Source organism: Botryllus schlosseri, chromosome 9 (genome assembly GCF_051294905.1).
Source record: "Botryllus schlosseri isolate E-star chromosome 9, Bs_hap1, whole genome shotgun sequence".
NCBI lineage: Eukaryota > Metazoa > Chordata > Ascidiacea > Stolidobranchia > Styelidae > Botryllus > Botryllus schlosseri.
This window is the reverse complement of record NC_137244.1, coordinates 23,513,726-23,532,872: the sequence shown is the minus strand read 5'-3', so window position 1 is coordinate 23,532,872 and position 19,147 is coordinate 23,513,726. Positions and strand designations below refer to the sequence as shown.

At 39.9% G+C, this 19,147-nt stretch overlaps 1 protein-coding gene across 3 annotated transcripts in view; it reads left to right on the top strand.

The window, feature by feature from the left end:
* Positions 1-17,938, top strand: part of LOC145446376 (multiple PDZ domain protein-like) — a 32,457-nt gene extending 14,519 nt beyond the window's left edge. For all 3 annotated transcript variants that reach the window (XM_080324650.1, XM_080324649.1, XM_080324651.1), the window contains 16 exons: positions 259-420; positions 485-653; positions 1,112-1,238; positions 1,311-1,410; positions 2,264-2,465; positions 5,995-6,210; positions 6,912-7,120; positions 8,819-8,927; positions 8,994-9,148; positions 9,307-9,447; positions 9,552-9,702; positions 13,436-13,541; positions 13,600-13,722; positions 14,361-14,436; positions 14,930-15,148; positions 16,718-17,938. In XM_080324650.1, coding sequence (XP_080180776.1) covers positions 259-420; positions 485-653; positions 1,112-1,238; positions 1,311-1,410; positions 2,264-2,465; positions 5,995-6,210; positions 6,912-7,120; positions 8,819-8,927; positions 8,994-9,148; positions 9,307-9,447; positions 9,552-9,702; positions 13,436-13,541; positions 13,600-13,722; positions 14,361-14,436; positions 14,930-15,148; positions 16,718-16,951 — 2,499 coding nt within the window. In that variant the 3' untranslated portion in view covers positions 16,952-17,938. The remainder of the gene's footprint in view (positions 1-258; positions 421-484; positions 654-1,111; positions 1,239-1,310; positions 1,411-2,263; positions 2,466-5,994; positions 6,211-6,911; positions 7,121-8,818; positions 8,928-8,993; positions 9,149-9,306; positions 9,448-9,551; positions 9,703-13,435; positions 13,542-13,599; positions 13,723-14,360; positions 14,437-14,929; positions 15,149-16,717) is intronic.
* The last annotated feature ends 1,209 nt before the right edge of the window (positions 17,939-19,147 follow it).

Genomic DNA, 19,147 nt, shown 5'->3' with positions numbered 1-19,147 from the left:
CTAAAGTATGCGATTCCGGGACCAAATATACGTTTTGAAAATACTTACTTGAGTGCTTTTCTGACTTTCCTTTTTTACTTCTACTTCAAGTAGTTTTGACATGTCTTGAAAATCGATACTTGTAATTTAGATGGGGTAGAAATTAACGTCGTCACTTTTACTTCTTATACTCGACTAGCAACGCTGAATACTTTGACCCCATCTACCAACAACACTCTCGATAAATTGTATTTGCAAGATTCTACATTAAAATTTAAGGTAGGAGACAGGATCATTCACATCAACGGACAGAACGTGGAGCGCCATCCGTATCAAAAGGTTTTGAACCAATTGCGAGCCTGCCAGGCGCAAATCGTCCTGCTGGTGATCGATTCGAAAGCAAACAAACATTACAAGAAACTGGCCGCTTTTAAAGCCGAAGTATGTGATATCAGCATTTGAAGATTAAATCCATCATAAAGTCGATGAATTTTGGTGTTTTCAGGGAATGAATGACGCAGATTACGATACTATATCATTATCCGACGAGCCAATATTCCTACAAGATGATGGCGATAAAATCTCTCTGTCTTCGGATTTGATGTTTGTCAGTAAGCGGGATTCCCTAAGGAGTCGTCAATCACAGATATCGAAATCTTCCGCAGCGATATTTGGTAAAGACACCCGTAATTTGATCTAAATGCTGCGTTTTGATTTAGTGCAAATGATATTATAACCTATTGGATTGGTATTGTACCGCGGAAATTATCCGTATGATACCAACTGAGAAGATTACGCTCCGTATACTTATAAATATAGAGTTGAGTCTTTATGATAACAAACTACGGGAGGTTGGCAAACATGTTTTACTAACTTGAACATGAGGAAACTCCTTAGAGACGCAACTTCCCTATGTTTACCCGTACTGTAATCAACATAATCGAGCATATGTAATTTCGTATAACTCGTGGTAGAACAGCGTCGGTCACTATTATCCTAATACGAATGCTAATGTTCGTTTTCACGAACAGTGGTCTTGACACATTGCTTCATCTAATAAACGAATTAAATCACAAATGCATTAAAAATCTCTAAGGCCATCAATGTTGATCGCAACACCATTTTGTAACAGGTGACAGCAGCTCAGTGATACCAGAAAGACAAAGCTGCAGAAATATAGTTATCCTAATATCAAAATACGAAAAAGCGGGATTTTCATTGCATCTTGACAGAGACCGAAATGGAATAATAGTGAAGAAGTGAGTTAAAATGCAATCTTCTTAACACATTCCCTTATAGTACAAGAAGTCAAAACCCAAAATCATGTTCAGTTTGAGAAGCAACGGGCCCGGAGAAAGGGCTGGCTTGCAAGAGGGCGACCGTATCATCGCCATTAACGGTTTTAAAGTGAACGGAATGAGCTACGATGAGGTAAATTAAATAATAGTACATTCATATTGAAATGAATATTCGGATCAATATGAATATACTATTCAATTGTATATTGAAGTTCTGTACCTCCAAGAAACTCTTTAGATGAGGTAAATATAATTGCACACCAGCACCAGCATAACATTCTTGAAAAATTCAAATATACTGTACACTGTAGACCAGAGGTTCCCTACCTGTGGGCCAAGAGCCTTGTTAAGGCGGGGGGGGGGCATGGAAAAATTTAAAAAAACTATAATCTCCAAGTCTACCATTACCATTAGCAATTCTAAGCGGGGCTTGCAGCTTCTAAGTATGTGTTCTAAGTCTACGTGTGACCCGCTGTCTCAGCACACTTCTGTAATATTTGAAGAGCTTCTTGGGGGTACAAAACTTCAATATGCAATTCAATAGTATATTCATATTGAAATGAGCACGTATATTTTCGGCTGACACTCGTCAGGGGTAATCGTCAGCAACTAGTAGAGAATTGGAAAGAACATTGTATAGCATCGTGTTTCCGGTCCTGTAGTGACCTTGCGATCATAGACAATACTGCTTGATTGCTTGATTTTTATTAATTAAAATTCGGATACAATCAATTACAACGAAATAAGACATGCACTTCCAATCACAGACCTATGCAACTGATTGACGAACACAATCCACGGAAAGAAGTAAGCCAATTTCCGTAATCAGAGCCTAGACACCAAATGTCTTGAGCAATCACCACCAATAACATGTCACCGAATTAAAAAAAATAATAATAAAAGAAAGTCTACCATTTGGGAATTTATTTTATACAATTTCATTCTAGCAAACGCGTATAGCAATAACCACGCAATGATTATGTCAGGTACTCGAGAGAGTTGAACGTGGCGGCAAAAACTTCACCCTCACGGTCGTGGATGAACTGTCGGATGACGTGTCCGTGAAACACCGTCCTTTCTTATACCGGATAGCAAAAGATGAGGGCGGGTACGGATTTTATTTATGGCACGACGAATACGGGCATTATGTGGAAGACGTGACCGACGGAAGCCCGGCGGATCTCGCAGGTATGTCTGGGTTACCATTCTATACACCTGGAATTGGTCTATGTGTATGTGTAAGTGTAAGTGTATGTGTATGGTTTAAATAGGTCTCCAGGAGTGGTCAAACTGCGGCTCGCGAGCCGCATGCGGGTATTGAATGATTGCACAATACACATACGTTTCGCCTTTTCGCTAAAGAGGTTTAACCATATTATATACTGATGCGCTTTATCGCGTATTAACAATATGCGTGTTGTTTTTGTGTTGTTTCTTTCCTTGTGGTTTATGGAAAATTTGTATATTTAGAGCGGGTGTGGGCAATTATTTTCCTACGCGGGCCAATTGAGCAGTAGAAAATTCGGTGGCGTTCCGAGTGAAAATTTTCAGCTATATTCTCCAGCGTATTTTAATTTTATTTCTAAAATTACATAGTTATTAAATGCTGCTAAGTGAATGTGTTGATATTAGGTAATAAGATAGTGGCGGTTAATTAAAAAATATGTATTTGCCGTCATGATTCTAAACAATGTTAATCATGATACATTTTTAACTCTATTTCAACCCCAACCCACGTTCGTCTATTAGGAAACTAAAATTGCTTCTCAAACTGTTCTAGACACGCTCTCCTTAATGATAGTGAAAAATTTCACGCCCCCACCCCCATCATGAGATCACAACATATTAGAAAGAGCAACCAGCATGTTAGCAATCCCGACGGATAGTTCGATGGCATGGAAGGTTATGGTTGTTGATGAGATAATTCCGTAATATAAAAGTCGGACAATACACAGAGCAATAAAGTATACGCTTGGGTTAAATCGCATTTTCATTTAACTTCAGCTTCGCGCCTCTCTTCAGATGCATTCACGCCCCCAGTTCGAAAACCACTGCACTGAAAATGTATACGGGATAGCACAAAGCTTGTCTTGGTTGCTGCATTCCGAGCAGTGTGCAGCTCAAATACCCTTGATGTTGAGCGAAGTTAGCAGTTTTTCTTGAATTCGCCGAGTGTTTCGTGCTCGGCAAAAACTGAAAGGACGGGTTTACCCCTAACTCCAGCATACAAATATTTAGTGCTCCAAACCATCTTTGAATTTCACCTTTCGACTTTCTCTTTTTGACATGTCCGTCCATCTTTAAAGATGATAAACATGATGAGTCATATAGTAATCGCGAGCACTGATTGACTTGTTTTTCGATTCAGGATTTGGAAACTCCTCGCGTAACAATTTGAAACACGTACCCGTATAATGCGTACTGTGACAATGGCAACAAAGAAGTTATGACCTATACTATATGGAAATAGTGATTTCTTGTGAATTCAATTGTTACTCATACTTTGCCACATTGCCAGATTGCCTTTACTTTGAATCTGATTAGGCATGCGGGGTACGTAGGCAGCGTAACATTGTCATGTTAATGAACAGGCTTCAAAGTAAACGAATTTCCTGTTTAGTTGATACAGCCTATGGTTTTAGTCCACGCATCAGCATTCAAAAAGCAGGTTTAATGTTATGAATTTCAAGCAACCTTCCGCGGGCTGCACTTTGCCCAGGCCTAATTTAGAGGAAGGTGGCACTACAGACAGGGTTGGAAGTTTGCAATTGAACTCTGGAATCGAGTTCACATTAACGTATCACCCGTAACAATGAGTGCCTGCTGGTCATCAATCAATGATAACTCATTGTGTTCAACAATGAACTTGATAATTAATACGGCTCTTCCATTTGAATAGTGAAGGCCAGCAATCGCCGCAGAGTTTGGCCAAGTAAATGTTGTTTAGGTCTAGATTACCGAACTGAAATCTTCCTCAAATTCTCATTAGCACTCGAAGGAACTGATCCGCACTGCTTAAACGTCATATCAGCCTGATTTCAAACACCTTGCTGCCCAGGTGGAGACGCATCGTATCACCCCACGATAATAAACTTCATTCGATAGCCTACATTTCATCGTTACGTCATAAATTCGTAATTTTGGATTTTTGTGCTGCGGCTCTTTTGAAGATAAGATTTTCGATATGCGGCTCGCGCATGATGCACGTCTGCCCATCGCTGTTATATACTTTGTACCAAATACTCTGATGGGTGGCGACTGACTCTGAAGCAGTGTTGGGATCAAGTCACTACCTTCGAGTCACGAGTCATTTCGAGTCATTGCACATTTTGACTCGAGTCAAGTAAAGTCAATAGATTTTCGAAGGTGACTCGAGTCAAGTCAAGTCACTCGATTTCTGGAGGTGACTCGAGTCAAGTCGAGTCAAGTCAAGTCAAGTCACGAGTCAAGTCACAATTCAAGTCAAGTTGCCTTTTCGAAGTATGAGGCATGATTACGTCATTACATTTTGCGAGCTGTCTGAAATACGGATTGCATGGTCATTGATTTTGAACAGATGAACGAATGTAGAGTTAAATATGCACGCAAGAAGGCATTGTATTGCTCACATATACGTAAAACTGCTAATTGCATAGCCCCGTTTACAGTTACCAGCCGAAATAGAGAATAGAGAAAGGAATTGATAAGATGCTATACATCACCCATTTACAAATTGATATGATACAATTCGAGCCGGCGCCAATGGCTGAGGACTATATAAACTATATTCGAATTCAATTTCAATAAAACAAGAGGTTTGGTTGAGGTAAGACAACAGAAATAGACATTTTGCTATTAAATTACTTTACTGTACTCGTTTACGACAACGTAGGCTGTAAGCTTCGTTCACTTCGTTTGCGGTCAATTTATTTGCGAGAGAACAATGGAGGCTCAGTAAAACTCACGATCATTGAAGGATAGGTCGCTCTCACGGGTTACACCAGCGTTTTGCGAACAATCCGATGATATGCAAGATGCAGCGATTTTTATCAACACCGATGACTTGATGACTTGAAATTGACTCGTGAATTTTGCTCCGAGTCACGAGTCAATCCACATTTCTGATACGCCGAGTCAAGTCAAGTCAAGTCATTTTAGCAAAGTGACTCGAGTCAAGTCAAGTCATACGAAAAAGGTGACTCGAGTCAAGTCATGACTCGAGTCATCCCAACACTGCTCTGAAGGCCCGTCGGCGTCTCATATAGTCTGCGCTGAAATTTTGTCATGTATATGCTCTCTTTATTTATTTTGGTGAGACAAATACTATCTATTTATCTGTTATATTCCGAAACTACTTTCCCCATTTCGTTACCGAAATTGTAAAAAGTATACAGTTTTGCCTTAAAACTGTAGAATTAGTCCAAGTAGAAGTGTAATTCCGGTCTATAACCATAACCATTTTAGCCAGTAGTGTAAGTATATAAGCAAAACCTACTTGAGTACTCCGAAAAGGTAGAAGTACTTCGTTACTGACAATCTCTGATTCAGATGTGGAGCTTAACTATAAATTAGCTTGGAGATTAACATAGGCTACTCCATGGTGCGTCTAAGGTCGGAGCCGTCGAGCCCATTCGTATAATGATATAGATCTTTACGTTCTCTATTGGATGTCGTCATAATCTCAATTACAAAATCTCATCCTCCTTACACTCACGCCGTCAAACGTTACGCTTTACAGGTATGCGGCCTGGCGATCGTATTATCGACGTGAACGGAGTTAACGTGGAAGAGGAGAACCACGAAGACGTGTTTTACAGAGTGAAAGCGAGCCTGAACGTAGTGACTCTATTAGCTGTGGATCAGAAGACGTTTACTTTGTACAAGAAGCATCAGATTCCAATCAGTGTTTTGAGGGCCGAGACAAACTTCTCTGGTATTACAACAACCGTAAAAGGTGATTTGGAAAATATATCGTCTCCTCAATTACTCAATTTAAAACTGGGCAAGCTTAAGAGATATGGTATTACGACCATCGCGTGGATCCAAAGTTGCTCCGAGTAATCAGCGTTGCTACCCAATTAGAAAAAGAAATATCGTAACAATTTCAAAGACATGTCCATACTAAAAGTAGATGTAGGAAATGAAGATATAAATATTTTCAGTTAAGTGCCTTCAAACAGTAGATTTGGTCAAGGGGTCGCACGCGTTTAACAGTTAATCGGAGAAGACCTCTTTCGAAATTGCAGGATGCATCATCGTTACTTGCGCAAGATAACCAATGGCCCTGCATATAGAGATGTAATCACCGAAAATGTATTAAGTTACCGTGATGCAGTGGTAGTTTCGAGCAGTTGGTATAAGAATTTTGCCGTAAATGTGAGTAGAAGTACTGTAAACACATAAGCACTTCAGTAAGTAGTGCAAATAGGCAAAAATGACTTGAATATACTTGGAGAAAGTAGCAATACGTCGTTCAAGACGACCACTGGGTGTATCATTATACAATACATAACATTATAGGCCTATATCATATGATATATGTCCATCTCCATGTAAGACAAATTCTGGAATTCTCTTGCCTCAATGTTAGTTAATATACCCGCATGCTGGTCGAGCTTTGACAGGGAGAGTGTGAAAACAAAACATTGTTTTCAGATTCGGAAAAGCGCAGACCGCAGAAAACCCGAATCGTAACTCAAGACTTGGAATTAAGCCGCAGGCGCGGTGTGTTCGGCTTTAACCTGGCGTTTTCCAATGCGTTCACGAGCGACAGCGGCAACATTGGATCGCACATCGTGCATTGGGTCGAAGTAGGAGGGCCGGCTTATGAGGCTGGTTTGCGAGATGGCGACAAAATTGTTGCGGTAGGATGAATAGCAAATTTCATATTGGTCGGGCAAAATCGGAAATGTATTTGGTTGATGCCATGCCTTTTCACCCCGATCTTTGTTGCTATGACTTGCTTGCGTGCTGGTCACCTTGTGTCATTACATAAGATTGTGACATGAAGGTCTGCGCTATTGCGTACTTCAATTGACATATCACATTTGATGATTGTATCAAAGCCCCATCCCCCAGCACGCTGTTGCGCTTCTATTGTGTAATAGTATAGGGTGAACTGGGACCTATGATATATCTTAAGTGTCCTAGGCATCTGGTCAACGCTTGGTATAGGCAGGTAGAATGATAACACATAGACTACGCTACACCAGCAATTGTATTTATTGAGGACAAATTTCAGCAGTACCGTATCACATAGGCACGAGATTATAGAGAAATCGGAGTCCCCCTATGCACTCCCACGTATAATCTATATTACAGGGGATTCAAATACGTATCTTCGGATCTGATTTGAACTTGCCACGAGTCTTGTTGCAAGCGTATCGAAACTTAACAAAGTTTAACTCTAAAGCTATGTCCGATTAGATCCATTCTTCGATTCTTCTTGTCACAATTGTTTGTTGGCGCAATAATCATAGCGGCATTCCTATTATTCATGTGTTTGGCACAAAGTCGGAGCTAACAAACGAAACCAGTCAGAGACTACAACGCGAATGAATGTTTATCGCGGCCTAATCTTGTCTTTGTTGTTGGAAACTATACTTTTGTAATGTTGCGGAATTTCTGTCAGCGCGGCTGCATCACTGGTTTACGCGCAAGCACGATCAGCACAATTTTGGGCGCTTATAACATCCGTGGACCACCAACCAGAGTAAACCACTTTATAGGTTTCCAATACCTGTGTCATCGACTATCCTCATGGGTGGTCAAATTGCTGTCAGCGTTACTACTGATATAGAAGCAGAAATAATAAGTAACGACGTGAATTTCCACTCAATTGCAAGTAAAAGCAGCAATATCAAAGACATGTCAAAACGACTTCAAGTGGAAGTCGAAAATGAAAGGTCTGGAAGGAGTTCTAAAAATAAATTTGGTCGCGGAGACGCGTACTATTAGGTATTAATCGGAGACGACTTCTCTCAAATTGCAGTGACGCAATATGACTAATGAATAATGGCACTAGAAATAGGCGTATTTTGTGAAATTCTATTCACCTGATGGCGTAATGCAAGGGGATATTTTCCCAGTTGGTGTGACAATCTAAATCAATTTAAATAATACAAACATATCTCGAAACTACTACAAAGTGTTGAAAGTAAATAGTTTTTCCTGAAAGACTGATAAGTAGAATTGGAAGTAGAATTCAAAAGCACAACCACTTGAGCGAGTAAAGTGAAAGAACACAAAACTTACTTGAGTTCACCGAACAATTGAATAAAATATTCAATTGTGTACTAAAGTCCTGTACCTCCAAGACTCTCTTCTCCGAAAAAGTAGAACTGTACCTTATTACTGACCAACTCTGCCAGTAGCTTTGTCTGTACTGGTACCACCATCCAAAACAAGTCAATTCCCATAACGTCAACCCGAAGTCTTTCGCGATTGCAGGTGATGTTCGCTGATATTTTGCGCTTGATCTGTTGGCATATCACTCCGTTATTGGATTTCCAATGTTCACTGACTCAGTCAATTAAAAAATCAAATCCGTTAATTTTCATAAGGTGTCCGGAGCCGATGTCAGAGACGAGGACCAGGATCAAGTGCTCGACCGTATTAACGATGGAAATAAGCAAACAATCGTCCTCACAATACAGTACGAAGAGGAGAAAGGTTGTTTAGATTTACGTGATTTGACTATACTTGTTAAACGGCATCAAAAGAAATTTATTCGCTCAGAATCTCACGATCCACACCTCGTAACAATCACGAAAATAGACGGAGACTTTGGATTTCATCTATGGTTCGATCAAACCGGACACTACATTGAGGACGTGACCATTGGCTCGCCCGCCGACAACGCCGGGTTGAAAGTGAGGGATCGGTTGATCAAGGTCCGCGCCTTCACAATATTGTTTCTCAACACTCATACCGAGTCACAAACATCCAATTTTAACCGAGTAATAGCCAGTATCACGATTTCGTTGCCAGAACGGTGACTGCTCTTTATCGGTCAACGGTATTAACAACGCCGCGTGACGAAATGTTGCAGATCAATGATGAGAGCGTCGAAAATTACACACACGCAGAAGTGGTTGATGCTGTACGTAATAGCGGGAACAAAGTGCGGTTTCTCGTGTTCAATAATCACAATGATACCGCCGTCGACTTTTCCTCGCCTACAGAACTGACGGTAGGAATGTGTAATTGAATTTATTACGTTCCCTGATTGAATACCAAATTGCCGGCTACCCGTTCAAGCACGTCTTTAATTTCTTATGCGCCGCTCGATCGCAGTTGCTGAAAGAGAATGATACGTTCGGCTTCACGTTGTCTCAAGACGAAAACGGCTACCATTTTGATTACGTGGCGCCGCTCTCGCACGCTGGCAGGACGGGGATCTCTGTCGGGGACAGATTGCTCGAAATAGATGGGAGAACAGTCACCGGTGGGCATGATCTTGTAGGATTTTACACTTTCACGTAATTCGGATTTGGGATGTATTTACGAGCGTAATTCCAGAGGTGGTAAAGATGTACTTCTCATTTTCGAAGTGCACAAGTGGCGAGAAAGCGTAGTGGTATAATCCACAGCTGCAACACTATAATGGGTTGCGGGTTCGAGTCCGACCGAGGTCGACTCCAGAATTCCTACCTAAGTGTTGGAGGTTTATCTAGGCTCTTCCTTGTCATCTCATCCGTGTAAGCGGTGTCTTGTAAAATCCTAGAAGTGCATGGGCCGTGCTACAAGTCAGCAGCTACGGAATAAAAATGAAGAAAATTGGACTGGTTATTATTATTATATTCTTTATCCACAGTAAAATTGGTAAATACACACATAATCCGGGGAGCAACCTGCGCGTGTCGCCGTTTCCGGCCTTGTGCACCACGGACAAAATATGTTATCAAGGATTGAGTTTTCGTGCTCTGGGACATATGCTTATAATAAATTTCAAACTATATATACAAGTTACATGAAATAATAAACTCGGCGACCGGCGTAAATAATTGCGGCATAGTAAGTAAATTGGTTAAAGTAAGCGGTACATTGAGCCTGGTGTAAATGACCATAGTAGTCGACAAACACCATGAATACCACAAACAAGTAGGATTTACCTTTTTGCGCTATTTCCTCGTGTGGTTGTGGCTTCAGACTACAGTTTTCAGTTTTTAGGCTAAACTATAGGCCTGGAACACTTACTTTTGTACTTACCCGGAAATCTCTACTTGTACACGTCGTTGATTCTACTTCTACATGGGCACAAACGATAAATATTTTGACGACCTCTGCCTAATTCCGAGCAAGGCATGTCCAAATCCAAGGCCATGATCTGTAGTGAAATTCGCTCAAGAGCGGCCTCACTATTTCGGATCATAGATCTATCCTTCAATCCAATCACTGATCCAGCTCCCCCGCGTAGTGAAGTCCGGAATCAGTCCGGAAACTTTTAAAATAGCCAAATCCATCGGATCCAAGTCCAATGAATACTACACAGTCTGCACTCCAGATTACCGGACCGTAAGCTGACATATTTATTTTTCATCCGCCCACGAATGCCATTTTCTTCGCTTGTCTTTTTTGTGTTATCTTAACTTTTAATTCGTTTTATAATGTACTATTGTGCATTGTAGATTTTTACATGCCTTTTATTTACATGTTTTGGGCTAAGGGGTGTTTGATAGAAAGACATAGTACAGCAGATTCGTCTCCTTCCCATCTTTTCAGATCATCGCAATTTCGAGGTGTTTTGAAACGATGATGTTTTTAGTAAACTGAACTGAAATCTGCGGTACGTGTAGTTAGTTGCCTACAGGTATTTCGCCATCTCTTCAGTTATATTCTTAGAGTTCTTAGCCTGGGACCTATGGAGCTTTGTGCGCCGTGGACTATCTCTAGCTCTAAGGCAGGGGTGGCTAACCTTTTTGCTATTCACGGCCGCATTTCGATTAGTAATGTAGCCCGCGGCCACATTCCAGGGCATAATGAACAAACTAAACGCCAAATACCCATTTTAAACCGTCCAGTGTCCATGTCCATTTTCGGTGAGCTCCAGACTAATAATTTATTCATATCGGCTTACTATACACACCGAAATCGCGAGTGGTCATGTTATGAATAGATTCTTGGATTCGTCATGATCGCGACAAGGGCGAACAATTTTCATATTCACGAATAAATTTCGTCAGTTCATCATGTTTGTAGTTTCACATTTCCTATCAAACATTTATCCTTTCTCAGCAAGGCCCTTGTTTAAAACATGTTTTTTTATTAATTTAGTTAAGCCATGACGTCACGAATATTTAATAGTGATGTCATAGGGGATTGACATTGACAATTGAAAATATAGGGTAAATATAGCTCCTTTGACGGAATATCTGTACTGTTGCTGCTGAATCTACTTTTTTTAGGGTTCCAACCATCCCATATTGATATATACGTTGGCTATATCGGGTGGTAATTGTCCGTAGACTCATACAACATGTTTTTTGCAAAGTATTTACACAATTATAGCATAATTTTACAACTTAAAAAAAAACAAATTGTTTTAAAAGACCTTTTTTTAAAACACTGTCTAAAACATATTTTAAAGAATGTGTTTTAAAACACCGTTTGTTTTAAATGCAACCCTAGACGCGTTACTTCCCCTAAACGCGAGTAGCGCGAAAATTTTTTACAATTCTTGATCGAATCGGTCAATATGATCGTGAATTGCACAAATGTTGCTTTCAAATTTTCTATCCTCCCTGCTCACGTAATCAAATTTCCCGGTAGAGCTATGAATGAGGTGTCTTGGAAACTGTAGAGCCCGTAAGTGATAATTATACATATTCGAGCGGTATAATAAATTCATTACATGATGCTGTTTCGTGACCTCCTGTCTGCTATACCAAAAGATATTGAAATCGCTCAAACGTACTAAACTAAAATACGCACACGATTTCAAATCGGTATTTCTTCACTGTCAATTAAATTTCTCTTGAGGGTAGGCATTTGTCTTGTGGGGATCAGATTGCCAGGACAGGAACATTCGGTGCCAGCTATTTAGGCGCCTATGGACATTGGACAATCAAACATATAGGCCTATGTACATATATCGAAGTTTTCCGTCAGCATAAGAGCAGTCCTTTTCGGCCAATGTTTTCTCGCCGCCGATCGTTCTGCCACACTTCTTAGAGTCGCATGTTACATGGACCAAAACTGTGTATGTATCGGTGCGTCGTGGCGCGGTATTGACCGACGCCGAAATGCCCCTTTTGCATAAATCATGCGTATTTTTTCTTTGGGGGGGGGTGTACCCAATAACCCAGATATTTGGCAACATTTATTTTTTTAAAGTTGCATAAATTTCTAAAAAAACGCTATAATTTATGCTAATTTACGAACTAATTTTGGGCCCCCTTCGAGCTCTCCCCCCCCCGCAATTGGGGGGTTTGGGTTGCGGCAGTTACGGTCCTGGTGGGAACGGCAGATTTGCAGCTATATAATTCTCTCGTTTTATTTGGTAATCATATTCTAATGGCTTTGTTTTCTTACCACTCTTTCGGTGAACACTGCACAGTTCATTTTGCGCACCAGCAATCTCGGCAATGTATTACGGTAGATGTATACTGTGTAGTTAGGGCTGCATTTAAAACAAATAGTGTTTTAAAACACTTTGTTTAGAACATGTTTCAAACAAAGGCCTTTAAAAATTGTGTTTTTTCAAGTTGTAAAATTATGGCATAATTGTGTAAATATTTTCCAAAAATACGTGTCGTATGAGCCTGCGGACAATTACCTCCCGATATAGCTGACGTATATCGATATGGGATGGTTGGAACCCTCAAAATAGTCGGTTCAACAGCAATAGTACAGATATTTCGTCAAAGGGGCTATATTTACCCTATATTGTCAATTGTCAATTGTTAATGTCAATCCACGATGACGTGACAATTGAATATTCGTGACGTCGTGGCTTGAAAAAAACAAAAAAAGGATTTTTGTTATAAATTGATTTTTGTTTCCAATGCAACCCTATGTGTAGTTTAATGTGTATTGTCGTGGATTTTTTGCGGGTTCCTCGAAAGCTTGTAGATTAGCGTAAGTGTTCCGCGGGTTATTAAAGGTTAAGAACCCCTGGTATACATGCATTGCCTAGAATTTAATTGCGCGTGCAGCCAGCGGAATGTTATATTTTTCAGAGATGAGCTACGAGGAAGTGGTGGATACGGTGCGGCAATCGCGATTTGTGGTCACAATCACCTTGATCACTGCAAATAAAAGTTTCGACTGTCAAGCCGATTTAATGTAAGTGTCGTATAGGGTCGCATATATAACCAACTCCATAAAATTGCGCTCCTCAAAGGAAACCAAATTCATCCAATGCGAAAAGACTGGTGGATACGATTAAGCGCGGATTTTTGTACCAGAAGCAAATCAAGGCAGACACAGAAGACTTCGAAAGGCAAAACGAAAACGATTGTGACGGGTAAATCGACGTTTTGTGATGTCATTCTTTAATTGAACCGTGAGCTTCAAGGACACCGCTGACTAGATGTTACGGAACCCAGTCCGTGTACTACTATATATAGTCATGTCGAAAGCGATGCGATCCCTTGATATTGTAACGGGAAATAATTTGGCAGCTAATTTCCCCGGCGTCTTTCCTTTGAATGCGTTGACGATATTTCGAGCCAGACCCTTATATAACGTAATATGATCACGAGAGCCACAGTGATCGATGCATACTTGTACAACTAGATAATTCTAGTTGTTGAATTGGTCTAATTAGAACGAAATGCCGGTAATATATTTCTAATTTGATTTGTGAAATGTTTCTATGTTCCGAATTTTAATTCGAGTCTATCTGGTTTCCTGAAAATGCTACAGGACAACTGTATAATGTATATAGTGAGACACGATCCAAGTTTGGAGTATACGGACATTTTCCATTCTCGTGCTTGTTAGGATGAGCTCTGATTTGACATAAACTGAACTTGATTTTCGTTGCATTTCTTTCTGATACGGACTAAAATTCAATTTCCAAGTTTTTGCGAATTCAGTAGTTCTTATTCAAATCTACTTTGGAAAAAACTGTGTAAGTATAATCATAATTACAATTTGCAGAGGTCAAGAAAACCCAGCGTTTGCATCGGACATCAACGAGAATATACGTGAAGATATTTCCGTGGGGGAATTCAAGGCAAGAATATGTTTTATAGCAATTGTAGTCATAGAGAATATATCGTCTTACAACTATCATTGAGATATACGTTAAATGCATCTGAAATAAGCACTAAGGATTTTAGAGGCTAATTTGATGCCATTTCCGTTTCATAGTCTACATCTTTTCAAACTGTATGTATTGCGAATTGCGAGCAGCTACCTTAGGGTCGGCAGGGTTGATGTGCCGTCGTGATAGTTAATCCACGCGATAACCGAACACCTACTTATCCGAAGAGCTTCTTGGAGGTACAGAGCTTCAATATACAATTGAATAGTATATTGATATTGAAATGAACTCGAATATTTTCGGCTGACACTCGTCGGGGGTAATCGTCAGCAACTAGTAGAGAATTGGAAAGAACATTGTATATCAACAATCGTATCACAAAATATGACGTCACCAGCATGAAATTTCGTGAATGAGAGAGCGTTCAATGTACTCAATGAACACCTACTGATCGATTGAATAGGGGAGGATCTTGGACGAAAGATTGTTGCCTCGAGCAGCATCGCAAGCTACGATGAGAATATATCCCCGCACTGTCTGTCGCACGAAACGGAGATTGTTTCGAAAACCGAAAGTAGGAAGTTACATGCGACAGAGAAACCTGAAGGATATTGAGAGAAGGTTTGGAGATGGCGCGAAGAAAATGCAGCCCAAAGATCTCAGCTGTGTGAAATACTCTCGGGTATGTCGCCTACTAAACCATCGGTGCACGAAGCGAGTGTGTTTTCATAAATAGGCTTTCGGCAGCATTTCAAACCCAAAATGAAACAATACGTTTGTCATATAACAACGGCATACTAATTACTGTATCGTGCTCCAAGATCACAGTAATTCTCATCATCTCATGAGTACTCAAGTACTCGAATCTTAATCGAGTATTTATCCTAATGATTCGATTCGAGCAGTGAGAGATGACTTTTTCAGGAACTGAAATTGTAAGCATGTCACTACGAGCTAATTTATCAACGAAAATTCTAGTTTCCAACATATTTTCAACTGTAATTCACAATTCATCGTAATAATTCGACGTGGACATTATTTCCATACTAATGTCTTGTCTCGGAATGCGAAGAACATTCGAAGAAAACTGTTTGAAAGAATTATATTTATTTACCTTATGGTCGATTGATTCTACTTCACAACATTTGCCATCATTCCATACAGTCCTGTCATCACTCGCAATTAAGCGTGTAAGAAAGTACATGTTATGGCATCACACTGATGCAGTTAAGGATCTATACTGCTGTATAACTACCCCATGTAACTTCCCAGCTAAATATCGATCTAAACCAGTATCTAAATTCAGCACTGGAAAGTACTTAATCGGTAATGTAGGAAAATCCGTTGTGACGATATAACGTAAACAAAGATTATCAATTACGTATGTTTACTTCGTGTAGCTCATTGTTTATGGTTGCATTATGTACGAACTTATGCTTTCCATACGGCATTGGACAGATTCGCGATGTCTATAGGTGTTGATTCGCAACGGAAGGTAGTTGATACCTTGGTCGTTGAAATTTCAACGGGCTGCTCAATCAAACAGACTTAATAAGTGCTCACAAATAAATCAAACATACTATCGTATACATCCTTATTAAGGTATCACATTAAAGACACATTATTCATCGGCCAATATTGAATTCAGTTGTAAATAGCTACCGTTAAATATAACATTATTAATATCACTGTGTCAAATATATTTGTTACAGCTATACTGATAGATTCACAGACCCGTTCGTTAACCTAAACAAGAATTATACTGTAATTCCAAAAAGCAATGCCTATTATTATACCGCCGCGTGTGTTATAGCGTGGAGATTCCGGTATTGTCACGTAGACAAGGATCGTAGCTTATATTGCATCCTATATCAAATCTATGAGAGCGATTATGTCCGTTCGATATAGTAAGTCCGACCCAATATTCTTTAAAACCTGACATAATACCATGCTCCGAAAGTTTGCGCCAAAAGTCTTCAAATCCAAACATGTATTCATTGTACTGACTAGACTAGTGATAAGGGTTTTCGCAAACAATAATGCTGAGTGCATTTGCTCCTCCTCATCTCTTCAGTGATGTAAAGCTTTCTTTTGATTATATTATCCCAAGTCACGTTGTTGTCGTGAAATAGATATACGATCGGTGCTATCCCCTTGTTGTTTTGTTGCGGAATATTTTCATCTTCGTCATCGATAAGATGACAGATAAGCTGCGATTAATTGCGATTATCATCATTGATACTAATCTCAGGACGCCGGTTCAAGGTCGAAGGAACGGCGAAAGAAGCATTTTCATTTGGTCACGTCATCGCTATCGCAGAATTGGAATTTCGAGGAGGGAGATTCCAGATGTTCGGATGGAAGTTTATTTACGAACCACGCCGTGCCTGTCCGTCAGAGCGATCGCGTCGAGAAAAGCGCGAAAGGCGAATTTTCATCGAAAAGCGCAAACCATCCCACTACGCTACCGAAATCCCCACAGTGATTACAAGTGACTTTCTCAGCTAAAAGACACAAATATGACTTGACTCTGTATGATTTGAATGTGGCGAATACAGCGTTTGAGTTTCGAAACCCCACTATCACGAGCTACAGGAACGGACAACGTACTAAACAGGATATCTAATGGAAAACCGAAACAAATTTTGAGTGTCTCTCGCAGAATTTTATTTCAACTTTGCCGCGCGAGGCCAATTTTGACGTTTATAGTCGTCAGAAGTCATATCTCGCCTAATAGTATGCGTTGCAGTGGTGTTTCGGGAATTTGCGCGTGGGAAACTTGACAGATATATAGCTGCATTTGTGTATTTTGCTGTCCCGCGCATAACAACATATTTGTTGATAAGCATCTCTTTAAGCAGTAGAAATGATAGTTTCGAATTAATTTAGAGCGTCGGAAAGATGTCACATCAGTTGTTACATATAGTTTACATTTGCGCTCGTTTCCGAAGGTGATATGATATTGAATTATTATTTTTATGTTGTCTAGAAGAAGAAGCAATCTCTTCGCCGCGATTACTCTTGACGGTGACGTCATATATGGTGAATTGGTGATACGTTTGTTGATATACAATGTTCTTTCCTATTCTCTACTAGTTGCTGACGAGTGTCAGCCGAAAATATTCGAGTTTATTTCAATATGAATAGATTATTCAATTGTACATTTAAGTTCTGTGCCTCCAAGAAGCTCTTAGCTAGAAGTTTCCGGAACAGTATCGTCTGACTTCTTCTTATTTTGCAAGGCCAATTTGGTTTTGGCATAATAGCTTTGACTTTACTTTAAAAAATGTCCGCTTGTGGTATGTGGGTTATATGATATGAGTTTACATCGTTGTATAGCATCGTTTCTTGTTATAGTATAGCATACATATACGTGCATGAGGTGAATGATTCTATAAATTGTGGTGATTTTACAAGTACTGTTGTTTTGCATAAATTTGAAGACGAAAAATAGATCCGTATATGTTTTGGATGTATGAGGACTCCGTGATTGTTACCACCATTTTGCTTCAGAGTTATGCACAATTGCACATATATAGTTGGTTTCTTACACTCCCTGTAACACGGACCTCTCGAATTGGATGGCTGAAAGCACTCGACCAAAGGATCGGAATTTTGCGAGATATGCTATCAAGAGCGCTATTTCAGTCTCGATTGTAAATGCTAAATGAGACTAATCGTATAATCATATATCAGTACACGATTCAAGTGTGCACCGTCTTGATATAGTAACAGGGCTTGGTTTCACTAATTCTGCTAATCTTACTTCCATTATCAAAGCAACCACCCTAAAGGCGAATATTTGAGTTGTTTGTTTGGAGATGGTCATTTACCAAAAGCCGCTTAAGAGTCTTTAATTTTCATCTATTTCTGTTGGCAGTTGTGGCGCGGGGTGTAATCAAGTTGCTGATAACTGAATATTTAGTGGTTTGACTGATAAATGCGGGTTCGTTACTAACGAGCAATTGACTGACTGATGTTATACTTCGGAAGTCCAACCTTTAATCAGGATCTAGAAGGGCGAGTGCCGTCCACGTGCAAATTGGCAATTTTAATTTAGAACACAATTTAAAAGATCCTTTCCATAACACGGGAATCGTGTAATTTGCATGCCACGACTGGTAAACTCACGTCACATCTAGTTAGCGAGAATTAAGCGCGCAACGATTCGTTTGGGATGCGCTCATGTCGTATACCTGAGACTTGTCGCGTGGAGTCGTTAAATGCTTCTGCAATATATATACACTCATGACGCATACCAGGCAAATGGCATTTCTTCTTCCGCGTCTACGTATGCTGCAGCTTATCGCATAAAACATCCCTTAAAAGGGACATCGTCATCATTGGTTGTTGTAACATATCATTAGCTTTACCATCATCGCGCAAACCGGCATCGGCTTTCTGGTTTAAAGAGCTATTTTTAGTTATTCCTATACTTCGTCACATTCCGTTGTCCTGCACATCAAATAACAACGTTGTATAAGGAATTTCCTATGTAATGTCACGGAAATCATCTCACAACAATCGCATATTGCTACAAACGGTTTAATTTTTGTCTTATCTCCTCTCCTACGAATGATGAAAACTCGTTACAGTGCCTTGGCCGTTATATATTTTATTTATAACCAGGGGGAGTGTGTAATGAGAACTAAATAATATATCTTTTCAGCCCCAAGCCTCA